Consider the following 14776-nt stretch of genomic DNA (forward strand, 5'->3'; position numbering starts at 1 on the left):
CGGTGGGGCCGCTTCTGCCCCAGGCACCGAGGGAAAAGCTTTGGAGGGCGGCGGGGGTGGGAAGGAACCGGGGCTGAAGCTTCGGCAGAGCGTGGTGGAGTGTCAGATCATCGATCTGGGGTCGATTTACATCCTGAAGTTTGTAGGAGTTCAGGGCTGAGCTCAAGGGGGATCCTCCCAGCACCTCCCTGTTCCCTGTCACCCCGCGGGGCCTCGGCTCTTGTAATGCTCATAAAATAAAACTTCAGCAGCAGTGACACCATCAGCTGTTCCTATGGACAGTGTGAGCCAGTCCATCTCCTGTCAGTGTGCAGGGAAGGAGTGTGCTGGTGGAGCAGCTTCATAACCAATATCCCTAAATACAGGTGCAGGGAGGGAGCAGGTAACTCTGTCTGTCAGCTACAACTAAATCCTTGCTGAGTGTTGCTCTTCAAAAGGTGCTTCACTAACAGAAGATCTTTTTTTTTGGTCAACTTTGATGTAGCCTGAGATTGAAGCTTCCTACTCGGGGAGGAGCAGTGCCTTTTTCTTGAGGCTGTGAGTACTTCTGAAGGGATGAGGACAATGGGGAAGCCAAGCCTATAGTAGGGATATTCTCTGTACAGCAGAGTGAGGTTCCTCTGGGAAGGAGGATTAAGATCTTTCCATTTTCACCTGCAATATTATCTTTTAACCCAACTTGCCCTCAGAAGTCTTAAAAATGCCCTTTTGTGGTGGAATGCTGCTTGATCACAATGACCTCACCAGAAACTCTCCTGCTGCCTTCAAACCCCTCCCGTGATGTTCCAGGAAGAGTTGGTGTCCCCAGGTCTGTGTGTGCAATGGCAGCAGCACCTCCCTGTCCAGAACAGCCTTTAAAATCTAATTTATAGCTTGAGATGTAAAATCTTGACTGGCAACTTTGAGTAGAAGAATGTCCTGGGGCCTGTTGGTGAATGTCTGAGAGCTGCTGTGCTCTCAGGGGCTGAGGACACTCGTGCAGAAGATCTTCCCATCCTTCCCCACTGCTGCCTCTCTCTTCCTTCTTGGAATTTGAAGCAGGTATTTTTTCTGACAGCAAGAATTTCATACTCTCCTCGTTTGAGTTATCCTAATGTAACATTTATTAAGTTTTTAACTAAACAACTAGTACTTTTTCTCCTGTTTTAGGTCAGGAGAACTAAATTATGGCAGCAGAACATTACCCCTTCAGTGTGGTGCAGGTTGAGGGTGCTGTGAGCAGCAGGAGGATATTAAAGGCTCATCAGTTCGTTATTCATTTGCTATGCAAATGACATGTCTAAATGACTTTCTAGTCCTGTGCATGCTTGATTCTTAATAAAACTTCTGTGGCTGATGAATTTATCTAGTTATTTGGCTATTTTGCTTTGTTTGCTTGTGTTGGGGAGAGCAAATATGAACTTTGTGAAGGGGAGTTTGGTCACTGGAACGGGCAGTGAAAGTACTAATTCTGTCAGCCTTTCAGCTATTGTGCTACTGAGGGCCAGATAAACTCAGATTTGCTTAGCAAATCAGACAGTCCTGTTTGTTTCTGGAGCAAAGCACATGTTGGGAAGGATCAGAGAATCATAGGATGAGCTTGTTGGAATTTTATAGCCCTCTGTAATTGTCCCTGACTATTTCTAGTTGCTTTTAACCTCCTATAATTCCTGTGTGTTGAGTTTGAGTTGACTTAGATGAAGGGATGATCCTTGTTTTAAGAACTTTTACAAAGAACTCCCTGACCTCAGGTGACAGGCTCTTGTACTTGATAGGTCATGGATCCACTCTTGGGGAAAGCTGAATGTCTCAGAATATGTAAATCAGGTTGAAGAGAACTTAAAGCCCCCAAACCTCTGATTTTTGGCGTGAAAAGGTGGAATTGAAATTAATGTGTATTGAAAATTGGACTGAGGAACAGGTGGGTTCTTTTCACATCAGGACACAGAGAGCCCAGAAGGAATCCTCCTCTTGGACTGACCCTAGTGAAGAACAATCACACTGTAGGACTCTTTAATTTCCCCCAAAGAGAACTTTTGCTTTTCCCTCCCCCCCTCCACAGCCAGCACCATCAGCGAGGCTGTTGCACATTCCAGCAGCGATATCAATCCCATCGCTGGCTCTTGGTGGCTCAAACAGAAGGGAACGAGCCAAGGGTGGCTGCTGCCCCAGCCAGCCCCAGAGCTGCCTGGATAAGCGCTTTACCAGCACAGCCTGTGCTGTGTGCAGGGTGCCTGCCCAGGGATGGGTGACAGGCTGAGTTTACAGGCTGGGTTTGAGACAGTTCTGAAAGAAAACTGGCTCTGGCTGTGCTTATTTGTAGTAAACACTCAAGGAACCTGTGTGAGAACATAAAAGCAGCAGAGCAGAGATGGAAACAGGCCTGCAGGAGTGACAAGAGAGCAAAACCTGCCAGGTTTCTGGGAAAAACAAACACTTTTCCAGGGTTTAACAGCAGCTGGATAATCCCAGAGCTGTAGAGGAAAAGCCTTGAGTCGCTGCTTGTTTAGCAGGACTTCTGTAGCTGTTGTTCTGCTGTAAGCACAACTCTGGGTTCCTTTTCCCTCTGCCTTCTGAGCAAATAGATTATTTTTTTCTTTTTACTCACTGCAGAACTATCCAAGTGCCAGGTTCAGTGTAATAATCTGCTCTTGGCTAATTTCTGTTAGCAGTTCAGAGCTGTCTGCATATGGGGTGTGCAAGTAATTCAACTACTTCTATATATTCCTTATAACCACCTAAATTTAATTTGTATTTAAGTGTTGTGTTTTCTTTCTGTGATCTCAACTGAAATCATTCAGTTCTGGACACTCTTTTTTTAGAAGAGGATCCTCTGGAGACACTAGTAGGTCCATATCTAGCTCCTGTCTGTAAAGCAAGTGCTTAAGCTCTTAAGAATTGATGGAAGACATGTCTATAGAGTGCCATAAAATGCATTACAGGTGAGTTACAGAAGAATGTTTGTTTCTGTTCTCAGAGTTAAGGAACTCTTTCACACAGAGGAGATAGAAGGAACAAAATTCACATGAGTAAGAGTCGAGGAGAGGATGAAGGTAGAAGTGGGCAGAGGTTTTCCTTTCAGCAGTAAGTAGGTGATAGCCATGAGAAGCTGTGTTCAAAACTGCCACACCACAGCAAAATGCTGAATCAAGTTGCCCAGAGAAGCTGTGGCTGCTCCTCCCTGGAAGTGTTCAAGGCCAGGCTGAATGAGGCTTTGAGCAACCTGGTCTAGTGGAAGGTGTCCCTGCTGCTGGCAGGGGGGTTGGAACTGGATGAGCTTTAAGGTCCCTTCCAACCCAAACCAGTCTGGGATTCTATGATTCTAAGAAGTTTCCTGGGTTTCACTGCTGGTGGGTTCTCGTGAGCTGTGTGGAGTAGCTGACTGCAGAAATAACAGCTCTGAGTTACAGGTGTGAACTGTGAAACCTTCTGGAGAAATGTGGGGTTGTGGAGCTGTGATGTGCACTCAGCCTGATGTCCACTGCCCATTACTGACTGGTGTGTGCAGTCTCAGAAGATGATTGGCATATTATTCTTACAGGCCCCTCCTCTCCAGATCCAAAAATATCACCGATGCTTTGATATTTTTTTAAAATAAATATCTCAGTAACTTAATTTGAGATAGCTTGAATATCATGTGTAATTCTTACCAGTCAGGGGAGATGACTAGAGTCTTAAACCTCTTGATTTAGCACTGCTAGCTTGTTCTTCTGAAGGTAAAGTTCATTTTCTTTGTGTGATTTGAACTGCTCTGATGTCTGCTACTACTAAATCAGTTTACTCCAGCTGCCTCCTGTTCCTGGAAGGATGCAGTGTTCAAAGCACAGGCGTTTTGTTGAGCACAAACCATGCAGAGAAAGACACCTCCCAAGCTGCCTGTCCTGCTGACTGTTGCAGAAGAGTCCTGGTTCCTCCTCCTTGGTATATGGAAGGGGATGATGATTTCTGTGAATTTGATGTGGTTTATCTCCCTGCAACTTGGTCAGTCTGAGAATAATACGAGGAGACCAAGGGCAGCAAAAAGCAGTAACCATTCCTGTGCTGCTGGTAGATTTTCTTACAGCAGGAGTGTGATGCTGTAGGAATTCTTTTTAATGTATTTAGCTCAGAGCACGTGCAAATAGGGAGGCAGGAGGAGATGGGAGGCTCCTCTGGGTTTTCAGTTAACTCTATGAAATAGCAAAACTTTCTGCTGGGTAGGAGAAACCCAAAGAATATAACCAGCAAGTCTTGTCACATGAAACTCAGTAGTTCACCAAGTGTGTTGTGCTACTGCTTGTCAGATTTAGGGAGGATTTAATTATAACTGCCCAAGTTTGTACTATCACAGGGAAAACTTGGGTTGGAAGGAGCCTTTGGAGGTCATCTGGCCCAGTGCTTGCCCAGAGCTGGGCAGCTTTGAAATGTACCCAGTGGGCACTAATTGGCAGATCAGTGCTGATGGGAGTTCATCAAGTGGATTCATTTTCACTTGCCTAATTCTATTTCCCTTCTCCCCTCCAAACACACAGCTGTCAGCCTTCCTGCCTGGCCAGCCTTTGCCTTAGGCATGTGTCTTATTCCCAGCACCAGGACTGTAGCAGATACCTGACAAAGATTACCTTTGTGAAAGGGTGTTTTGGCTTTAAAAAGGCCTTGTCAGATCTGTCAGTGTAACTGTTCCTCTGCTCTGTCACTTCGGTCTGACTCAGCAGTACCAGTCCTGATTTAGACAGAGAGTCCCTGCAGTGACTCAGCGTGGAGGCTTTAATCAGCAGCTGAAAGAAAATGTTTGAAGGGAGTGTGTTTGGTAATGCAGAGAAATGGGAAGAGTGTCATCTGGAAAGCAGCAAGGTTGGGTTTCTGATCCAGTAACCTTAAGAAGCCGTTATAATTTTGGCCTGGCAGTAATGACCCTGGAATTAGTTTTCTGGCTGAACTGCTGGAGTTTATGTTGGCTTTTACACGGATGCTGATAGGATTGGAGTGCTCTGCTGAGCCTTCAAAGCCAAACTTTCACATTGTTCTTTCTTTCTTTTAAATGGTAAATACCTTCTCAGCCTTCAGTATATGAGTGTGACAACCTGCACTGGTAATTCTTTGGTTTACATGACAACTGGAGGATTTTTTCCTCAGCAAAGCCAACAAAACCTACAGCAGGAGCCAGACTTCCTCTGTCTCCTGAGAGGTTTTCCTTTGCACAAGGAATTTAAAAGGTATTGTTCAGTTAAGTGTCATCCCTCAGTCTGACTGCTCCTGTAGCTCTTGTAAGAGGATTCTCAGCTCACAGAATACCTGGAGTCATTTCCAGTATGAATTATTTGCTTAATAAAGCCTTGCTTTAGTTTTGATGGACCTATTTGTTATCAATAATTTGATACCAAAGTTATTGGTGTTCAGAAATTGTTGGTCTGAGAACTTTTTGATGTTTATGCCAAAGATGTGCTGTATGCCAGGAGGCACAATCTCATAGTGGCTTTAAAAATCCCAGTTTTTCTCTCTGGGGAGATTAAAGAAGAATAATGGAGAAATCATTTGGTTTCGTGTGAGTTTTGAGGCTGTAGGCAAACAGGCTTCTAAAAGAAGTTATAAAAAATGTGTCTGAACTCATTGATGCTTTGCAATCCTGAAAGGTGCATCAGTATTGGGCTTTAATAAGGACCTGGGGAGGCAGCTGATTGCTTCGTGCTCTGAAATGACCTTAGCAGATCATTGCTGTTTAATAGTGAGCAGAGTTACTTGTCTGATATTGGCCTTGTCTCTCTCTCTGTCTCAGGGTGATGGAGATGCATCTAAACTCATGTTGCTGTTTCCATCTCAGTCCTTGTCTGTAGCTGGTCAGGGGGTGGTTTCATCAGTTGTCTCTCAGCTGGAGTCACAGACCTCCCTTGAGCACATCACTCTGCGTAGCCAAGAAATAAAAGCTGATGCTTCTGACAGTGCATGTTCCCTTTTGGCCTTTCTGCCAAGTTTTCCTGTTGCTGCTGTTTTCCTCAGGATGGAAGAATCCCTCTGAGCCAGGACTAGCAAGTGTTTTGCTTTTTAGTGAGTCTGACATCTGCCTGGTCTCTGAGGAACCTGAGCAAAGCTTGAGAGAGCTGTGCTTTCTTAAAGCAAGTCATCAAGCATGTACAAATGGATTTCAGAACCAGGGTTACCTGCTGTTGTGTGTTCAGGATATAGAAATAAATCTTTCTATATGTGGGCTGATAATCTTTAGATCTATTTAATGTGTCCTGTTAGCACTGAATTTAATATCTGATTTGACATCTTGGGGCTAATAGTTGTCAGATCTGATTGGAGGTGCAGAGCTTGGATGTTCAACAGGAGAACTGTTGAAATGTGAATACTGGCACTTTTCTTCCTGTGGAGCTGCTGTGAATATAAAGTTCACTAATGTGGGGAGACACTTGGCTACAGAAGACACTGACTTGGGGAACTCTGTGAGGTTGGGGGATTCCTAGAGCAGAAGTGATGTTTTGTCCAAGCTCAGTCAGAACACTATTTGAAATGGAGTCAATCTTGCAAGTTTTAAATTTACTATTTTCTTGAGTGAATCCTGTGAGGTTTTGGTGTAAACAGCAGATTCTCAAGTGTTCTTTTGATTTGTAAACAGCGTTAAAACTCTTGTAGATTTGTGAAACTGTTTGTTTTGCAGAGGTATTGGGAAGAGATGGGATGAAAGCTCTGCAGACTCAAGTCTTTTGACATAGTACATGCTTTTATCTCTGCAGTTTTTAATTTTGCCCTGAGGAAGGTGGATTGGACTGAAGAGGTTGATGCACACCGAGCCCCTCTGTAACCAGTGGTCAGGAATGGTGATGTACTGCTGAGGAGACACGGGGGCTTCAAAGGGACGCCCAGTAGTCAGTTCTAAGTGACCAGTGAAAAAGGAAAAGGTAGAGATTTTACTGTTCTGGGGTAATCCAAGGGAATTGGAGGAAACCAGGTTCCTAAAAAATGAGGCTGTCTCATGCAGCAGGAGGCCAGGATGGTAGGAATGAAGTAAAAGCCTGGAACATAAGTAGCTGGACTGGCTTTTGCTGTTTTTGGAAAAGCTCTGTTACTGTTCCCACTGGTGGAGGAGGAGGAGGTGCCTCATTCTAATTCTGTCCTAATTCTTGTTGTTTTCCTTTCTTTTCTAACAACATATTCAGGCTGTGCTGATATTCTAGTAGAACAGGGCAAGCTCTGGCCCTTGCCTAACAGTGCTGCTCCCACACAGCCTCCTTCTGCACCTGGGCAGACAGGGTTGAGTTTAGCTTGTTGCCTGAGCAACTCTGGGGATGAAAACACGGTTTTATACCTGTTGTGAGGGGACAACCCTGGGATTGTGGTGTCTGGCTGTACTACCTAGATGCCTGCGTATCCCTCTTGCATTGCTATGCACTGAGATATTTGGAAGGTGTGCAGTAAGCCCATCTTCTTTCTTCAGCACATTGTTAGATGGGCTCACAGCAGCTGTGCTCAGGTGCCTCCAGCCTTTCCCCATCACCTGGATGGGTACCTGTACCCGTCATGCCAGGAGGATGGTTAAAGGGGGGTGATTTCTGAGGAGAGATAAGTGGTGAGCAGGCTGCAGGCACAGTTTATCTGCTGTGCAGTCTGTTTGGTGTGGTCTCAGGAAAAAGGGGGTACCCAGAGCAGCTGCAGGCTGCACAAACCGCTCCGGGTGCGCTGCTGCGGTTTGCAAGGAAAAAGCTTTACTGCCCAGTTTCCGTGGAGAGCTGCAGGTAAGTGTGGAGTCTGGGAGTTCTGCCTGGAACAACAGCAGAACAACTGTGTAATTCTAGGGTGTGAGCTGATACTATCTTCCTTTATTTAAGGCAGGGCTTCTTACAGAAGCAAAACCTTTCCTAGGAGAGGTGCAGTGCAAGGTGCTGTCCTGCTGGGACAGGATTGAGTCCAGGTGAAGGTGGCTTAGGTAGCTAAAAACTTTTGAGCAGTTAAATAAACTTGCTCTAGCGAAGTTTCCATTGAAACAGTCAAGAGCTTTCCTGTAAAAACAAAACCTCTCAGAGCAACAACGTGAAGATGCAAAGTGAAAAATCTGTGGTTTGAGTATCTTCTGTGCATCGCTCGTTTCTGAGCAGGTGATTAATTACCCTTGTCTGACAGCCCAGGTTACTCCAATAGTCTGCTTTACTGGGGTTGTTTTGCAGGGATTCACACTGATAGAATTTGAATGAACAGTTAACAAGGAAGCCTGACTCGCAGATACACTGGATGAGCTGGATGTTTTGTACTGAAACACTACAAGTAAAGCATTTGTACGTGCCTGGCATCCCGCTGGCTGTTTTGTTCCATGTGTTTGGGCTTGCTGCAGTCTGTGGTGCCTCCAGCATCTGCTGAGCTCACCATGAAGTCATAATCCTGCATTTGTGACATTCATCCATTGCCATGGAAATGGGGTTGTAATGTAAGAAATTAGCATTCTAATACCATTAAAAGTATTGACACAGATGGTGGGTTGGAAAAAGTCAATGGGATTCATCTAAAGAGAGAAATGTATGTCAGAGAAAACAAAGTCAAGTGCTAGAGACACTGCACAGGGATGTGCCTGTGTGAACAATCCACTCTTCAGGGGTTAGTTGTATCTTTGGGGTTTCCCTGCAGTGTAACAGTGTTCTCAGTGCTCTGGAAAGACAAAGTCTTAAACTACAAGGTGCTGAGTGTGCTCTGAGGCCTGGCAGCGTGGCTGAGAGTCGCTGGCTGTTTTCTGGACACTGGGAGCAGGGTCCAGGGTGTGCCCAGCTGAGTGGGATTGTGCAAGTTTGGAGGCAGCTGAACTGTCATGTGTCACTTTGCTATTTATATGACTAACTGGCTGGTAATCCTGTGTGTAGTGTTAAGTCACTTAATCACTTTTTCCTCCTTGTTTTCTTAGAAACTGCCTTTTAATTGGAGATTTCGCTTTCCAAAGGGAGCTAAAGAACTTGTCTTTCTTAGAGATTCTGTTTGTAATCTTCAGAATTAAGCCAGCAAGTCTCACCCTTTGGTATGGCTGTATCAGTGGAACAGCAGTATGGATACACTGACATCACAGTGGTGGTTAAATACACTTTCTGAATTAAAATCTGTATGTAGATGACACACCTTGCTACTGTAAGATCAGCTGTTTCCTCTCCTGTTAAAATACAATTTTTTCCAGTTGTTTCCTCTTTCCATAGCAATGAAATGTTGGATATTTGTATGTTGTATGTGTCTCTTCTTGGCTTGGCTGTGGGCTTTCCTTGTAGGAGGGCAGTAAGATCTGAAACTTCTCCAGCTGATCTTGGAAGGGCTCCAGAGTGGCTGGAGACAGTTGATAAGTTAGACTGAAACTTTCTGTAAGCAAATGTGGCTGAGGAGTGTTTAAAGTTTGCAAGAGGAGGGGTAAGGAGATAGCACTGCAAAATTTCACAGGACACTTCTTCCACCTCCCCTTAGCAGTTAGACAAAAACAAAGATGTTGGTGTCCAGCAGACTTCTGGAGAAGAGTGAGTTGGTCTCAGGGTTAGTTGGCACTCTGCTGTGCAGCAGGATTCCTTCCTTCCTGTCCTGAGAAAGGCATGGATATTAAGCAAATAATCTGTATCATAAATGGGAGAAAGGGAAGAGTTGAAAAAGATGCAAAAAGGAGTTGATTTGGTCAAAGCAGTGGATTGCAGCTGAGGAATTGATATCCTTCTGTGCTCAGGTTACTGCTTGGCCCTGGTTGCCTTTACCTGTGCCAAATAGTGGAGTGTCACTTCCCTGACTAGGAGGCAAATACACAAGTAATCAAGTTAGTCAGAGGTGAAGCAGCAAAATAAGTAGGTCAGGTACTGAACACTTGCAGTGACCTGGTGGGACAAATATGGACATTGTTATGATAAAATCAAGGCCTTAGTTTGCTGTCAGCTCTGTTGGATTTTTGCTGTGCATACACAGTGAACCTCTCAATCTGGGGGGAAAAAAATAAATGCCAAGGTGTGATTTATGTCCTGGTGAGAAAGGGAAATAATTTCTGCTGGAAAACTAAAGGAGAAATTAGTTACACACCTTCTGAGGACAGTGAAGCTGTTTGAGTAGAAGCCTTTCATACGGGTAATGTGCTTGATACTGTGAAATTGGGTCCAGGTTCCTTTCAGAACAGTGAATCTCTTCTTATGCTTCCTAGAAACTTTGTAATGCTCTTACCATAACAGCATAATCACATGAGCAAAGGTTGGGATCACATTCTAACTTGAAGCTTCTACTTTAGTGTCTGAGACCAGCTCTTGCAAATAACTCTGTTTAATCCGGCTGTTCCATGTGCACAGACTCTGTCGGAGGGGCCGTGTGGGTAGAAGAGCTGAGTGTGACCAGAAAGCTGAGGCAGATACTTATTTCTTTCCTCTTTACAGAAACCATGGCGAGTCCTGCAAAGGATAACTATCGAATGAAGAGCTACAAGAACAAAGCCCTAAACCCCGAGGAAATGCGTCGGAGGAGAGAAGAGGAAGGGATTCAACTGCGCAAACAGAAACGAGAGCAACAGGTAACTGTCATCTTGACTAGCTTGTGTACAGCCCTAACACAACCAAGATTGTGCTGCTGCCAAACTGGAATCTTCAAGGATCTGTGCATTAAGGTTTGTTGGCAGTCCTTTCATTTTTTTTTTTCCCCCTGTTCTAACTGAGATCTTGCTCTTCTCTTTTTCTTGGTACCAAGTACAGAGTGTAGCTCACAAAGAGATCTCCAAGCACTTTTTCCTTGGGGTTCTGGAGGTTTTTGTTCACAGATCCTTGGTTTTTTTTTTTTTTAAAGCTTTTTTTTTTAATTAATTGGTGAATGGGGCTATTTCCTCAAGAGCAAATGAAAGTCTGGGCTGTGTGTATTTCTTAATTCTGAGCTGGTTTTGTTTTTTGGCTTGGAGGTCTGTGAAAGTGAGAGATGATTCCCAGGTGATGTATGTGGCTCAGGCTAAATGTTTGCTCTATTAGTGTGTCATCTACAAGCTGCCTTTACCCCTGCTTCTCTAACTTGTTAAGCCAAATTCTGCACTAGCCTGTACCAGTGTCTGTGACTTGAGTATTTGCACATCTGAGGGCAAGACTTAGCATGTTTTATTATTGGGGTTTGTGTGCCAAACTAGTCTTCAGAGCACAGAGCTCTTATTAATGACTACTTTTCTATTCAGGTTGCGTTTAGTCTAGCTGATGGTATCTTGTTAGAGGAACAAGAATGTCTAGTTATGAAGTCTGTTCATCATTGCTTTCTAATAATGACTCCTGTGTTCTGTTCCCCACCAGCTCTTTAAAAGAAGAAATGTGGAGCTGATCAATGAAGATGCCTCCATGTTTGATAGTCTCCTTGTGGATTCCTATGTCAGTTCCACAACGTGTGGGGTAAGGTGCCTTTCCTTGTCACAGTAGTGCTTGCAGACAGATTTAATGCTGTGAACTGCATAGAACTGACAAACCCCAATGTTTATTTTCGTACTTTGGAGAATATTGCAAATGTTACTCCAGTGAACTGGAAAAATCTGCTAGGATGTAAATGGTGTGCTGTAATCTCAAATTGTGAATCTTTGGATTACTAACTAAGCACAAAATCATGGTAGGCTGTCAGGACTGTGATACTTTTAAATAATCTTAGTGTGAAATGGAACCATTGTTCTGCCTCCTTTGCATCTTTTCAGGAGGGAGTGATCACAAGAGAGATGGTAGAGATGCTTTTCTCAGATGACCCTGATCTACAGCTAGCAACCACTCAGAAATTCAGGAAGCTACTCTCCAAAGGTAAAAATAACTCATCCCTGCATTGGATCTGACATAGCCTTTCTTTTGCAAGCAGTTGTGCATGTGTATTGCTGTGCAGAAGCTTAGCAGCTTTCAGCTTGAGGAAAGAAAGTTATAATTTAGCAACTTGATAATCTAGTATGTTACTAATGATTTACAGTCATATGAATTGTACAGAAAGTGATCCTGGAGAATTATTCTGCCAAGTTCAGCTTGAAATCATTCAGTTCAGTAGTAGTTCCTGCTTGTTATTCCCTTGCATTACACCTATATACTATTTTGACACTGCCTTGCTATTTCAGAGCCAAATCCTCCAATAGATGAGGTGATAAACACTCAGGGAGTGGTGGACAGATTTGTTGAATTCCTGAAGAGAAGTGAAAATTGCACGCTACAGGTAAAGGAAATTGTGTTGTGAATTCTTCATGGTATGTAGCTGTTCAACTTTCACAGCTTAGCAACATGAACCCACAGGTGCTATCAGGGAAAAGTGATGTCTTGAACCCAAAAGATGCAGGTTATGTGATGTATAGAAGGCAAAGGTAGCCTGTAATGCTTAGGTGAAAAAGGAAATGATAGTTTGCTCTGAATTGAGTTCTTGGAAGAATGCTGGCAAAAAGAACATAGTTCAGCTGCAGCAGAAGATAATTTGGCCTTCCTGTGTCTGATATTGCTGCTGGGAGCTAGTGGAGCCACAGAATAAATGTGTAGGAAGAAACTGTGTGAGGAAAAACCTCCGTTTTTGGAGGTTTTTAAGTACAGGCTCAGAGTCTGTTCGAAACAGCTTAGGTAGTGCTGATCCTGCCGTGGGGCAGAGGGTGGACTAGATGACTTCTTGAGATTCCTTCCAGCTTGGTAATAATTGTAGTTACTTTGTAGGGGTTAAAGATGTTTCCATACATGGAATTGGCTCTAAGTTGATGACTGCCTTCATCCTTCTTCCTGCCCTCTGGCCCAAGGCCATGTATCCTAGGGGCTTACTTTCAGGAAGAACTGAATGGAAATCTGTTTTTAAAGCAAAAAATGAGTGGCAAAAGAAAAGAACTTGCTGCTTGGCTTCACTTACAGCATCTTTGTGGTGTCAGTCAGATGAGAGGGTGGGCTAGAACTGGCTAGGGTGCACTAGATACAGAAAAGTTTCTACTCCACGTGTATTTACACCTCTGAGAAGGCATTTAGCAGATGTGGCTTCTCTATTGCTCAAGAAAATAAAAGGTGTTCTGTTGTGATATGCTTTCTTTCTCTCGCAACCTTTTTAGGAGAAGTTGAAAGAATTTTAGGCAAAACTTAATGGCAAATATTTTGCTAAATCAGGATTATTTTATTCATGCTTTTGTCATTTATCTGCTTGTTTCAGTTTGAAGCGGCGTGGGCACTGACGAATATTGCATCAGGAACTTCTCAACAAACAAAAATAGTAATTGAGGCTGGGGCGGTTCCTATATTTATAGAGCTGTTAAACTCTGACTTTGAGGATGTTCAAGAACAGGTAAGGTTCTCCCCCTTCCTTTGGGGTTAGGGAGACAACCACAGTGGATTGCACACAGTTAAAATGCAGCGTTTAAAATGAGTGACCAGTGTCTTTAACAACTGGCTTCAGACCACACACTGAAGCATCGTTTGCCTGGAATTGTGGGGAAAATGCTTTCTTAGCACACTACCTTTTTTTCTTCCTCTGTTCAGAACTGTAAATGCTAAAACTGTTGCTGTTTCCTTTCAGGCTGTCTGGGCATTGGGGAACATTGCTGGAGACAGCTCTGTGTGTAGAGATTATGTCCTTAACTGCGCTATTCTTCCTCCCTTATTAATGTGAGTAGCCATGAATACTTGCCAACACGGTTCTTGGAAGTCCCATGGTACTACAGCAGAGCAATATTTGAGCTGGGTGAATAGATTCCCTAGCTGATGTGTGGTGATGTTCACTGAGAATCAAACCATTGGTACCAGATAAACTGGCAGTTCAGACAAGTATCTGATAAATAGAGTGGGACTTGGTAGATAACATGCCTTCTCACAAACCTTTACACTCCTCTGAATCTGAAGCGGGTGCTGTTGCAGTGTGCTTGTCTTTCTTGAAGGCACAGGGCTTGCTGTTTCACTGTGTGTCCCTCCAGATCCCTGCTCTTTGTGCTTATGCTGTGGATTTCAGGTGCTTGTCTGAGTGGGCTCCTCTAGAACTTAAGGAGAAGGAGCAGGTCTCTGCACACCACCTTGCCTCTGCAGCTCTGAAGTGTGGTGCATACCCATGACCATAGTCAGAAGATCTGTCTGTTAGGGGTGTGCTCTCCAGGACTGCTCACTGCTCTGGAGAGAATTAATCTTTATCCTGTCCCTGGCAAACTGATGCTTTGTCACAAGTGACTTGGCTTGTTGTACTGGTACTTCTGTCAGTCACCTGTCACCAGTGATTGCTGACTGAAGGCCTCAGCCCACAGAACTCACTGTCCTCATTAGAGCTCAGAGACAGCAGTTGGTGTCCATTGGTCTCTAGTGAGGAACATCTGACCTCAGATAGTTGTGTGAGTCTCTGCCTGGGCTGAATTTGAACTTGGAACTTCATTTGATTAACATAACCCTTCCTTCTGCAACTCGTTTAATGTGGAACTTGTCTTCTTGACCCATATTTTTAGGAATAATAGCTATTTAAGAAATAGTTGCATGTCACTTTTCTTGCTTATTGAGAGGCTCGAGTGACAAGCAGCGTGGCTTGAGCTACAGCCAGTGGAATAGTGGTTTGACTTCCTTAAAATCCTACTGGTTTGTAGATTTTTTCTTTTTTTTTTTTTAATTCTCTTGCTGGATTCCACATCAAGGCTCATAATTCATTCTGATTATCTCTTTAGGCTCCTCACGAAGTCCACCAGGTTGACAATGACACGAAATGCTGTCTGGGCCTTGTCAAACTTGTGCAGAGGAAAGAGTCCACCACCTGAATTTGATAAGGTGAGAATAAATGCCTTGTTGGTAAACAGGTGACAGGGAGACTCCCAGTCAAGATGTTTGTCTAAATTATTTTTGGCTGTTGGAATTCTCTTAAGTCACTCTGGGAGGGAACAGGGTGAGGTTCTTCCTGC

General features: G+C 44.0%; 1 protein-coding gene across 1 annotated transcript in view; it reads left to right on the top strand.

Moving 5' to 3' along the window:
- The first annotated feature begins 10330 nt into the window (after window positions 1–10330).
- LOC104530097 (importin subunit alpha-7) overlaps window positions 10331–14776 on the top strand; it is a 9927-nt gene continuing 5481 nt past the window's right edge. The window contains exons 1-7 of the mRNA XM_010174578.1: window positions 10331–10459; window positions 11214–11309; window positions 11603–11702; window positions 12005–12099; window positions 13060–13191; window positions 13423–13511; window positions 14546–14645. Coding sequence (XP_010172880.1) covers window positions 10331–10459; window positions 11214–11309; window positions 11603–11702; window positions 12005–12099; window positions 13060–13191; window positions 13423–13511; window positions 14546–14645 — 741 coding nt within the window. The remainder of the gene's footprint in view (window positions 10460–11213; window positions 11310–11602; window positions 11703–12004; window positions 12100–13059; window positions 13192–13422; window positions 13512–14545; window positions 14646–14776) is intronic.

The sequence above is a fragment of the Antrostomus carolinensis genome, unplaced genomic scaffold (assembly GCF_000700745.2).
Source record: "Antrostomus carolinensis isolate BGI_N321 unplaced genomic scaffold, ASM70074v2 scaffold30798, whole genome shotgun sequence".
Lineage (NCBI taxonomy): Eukaryota > Metazoa > Chordata > Aves > Caprimulgiformes > Caprimulgidae > Antrostomus > Antrostomus carolinensis.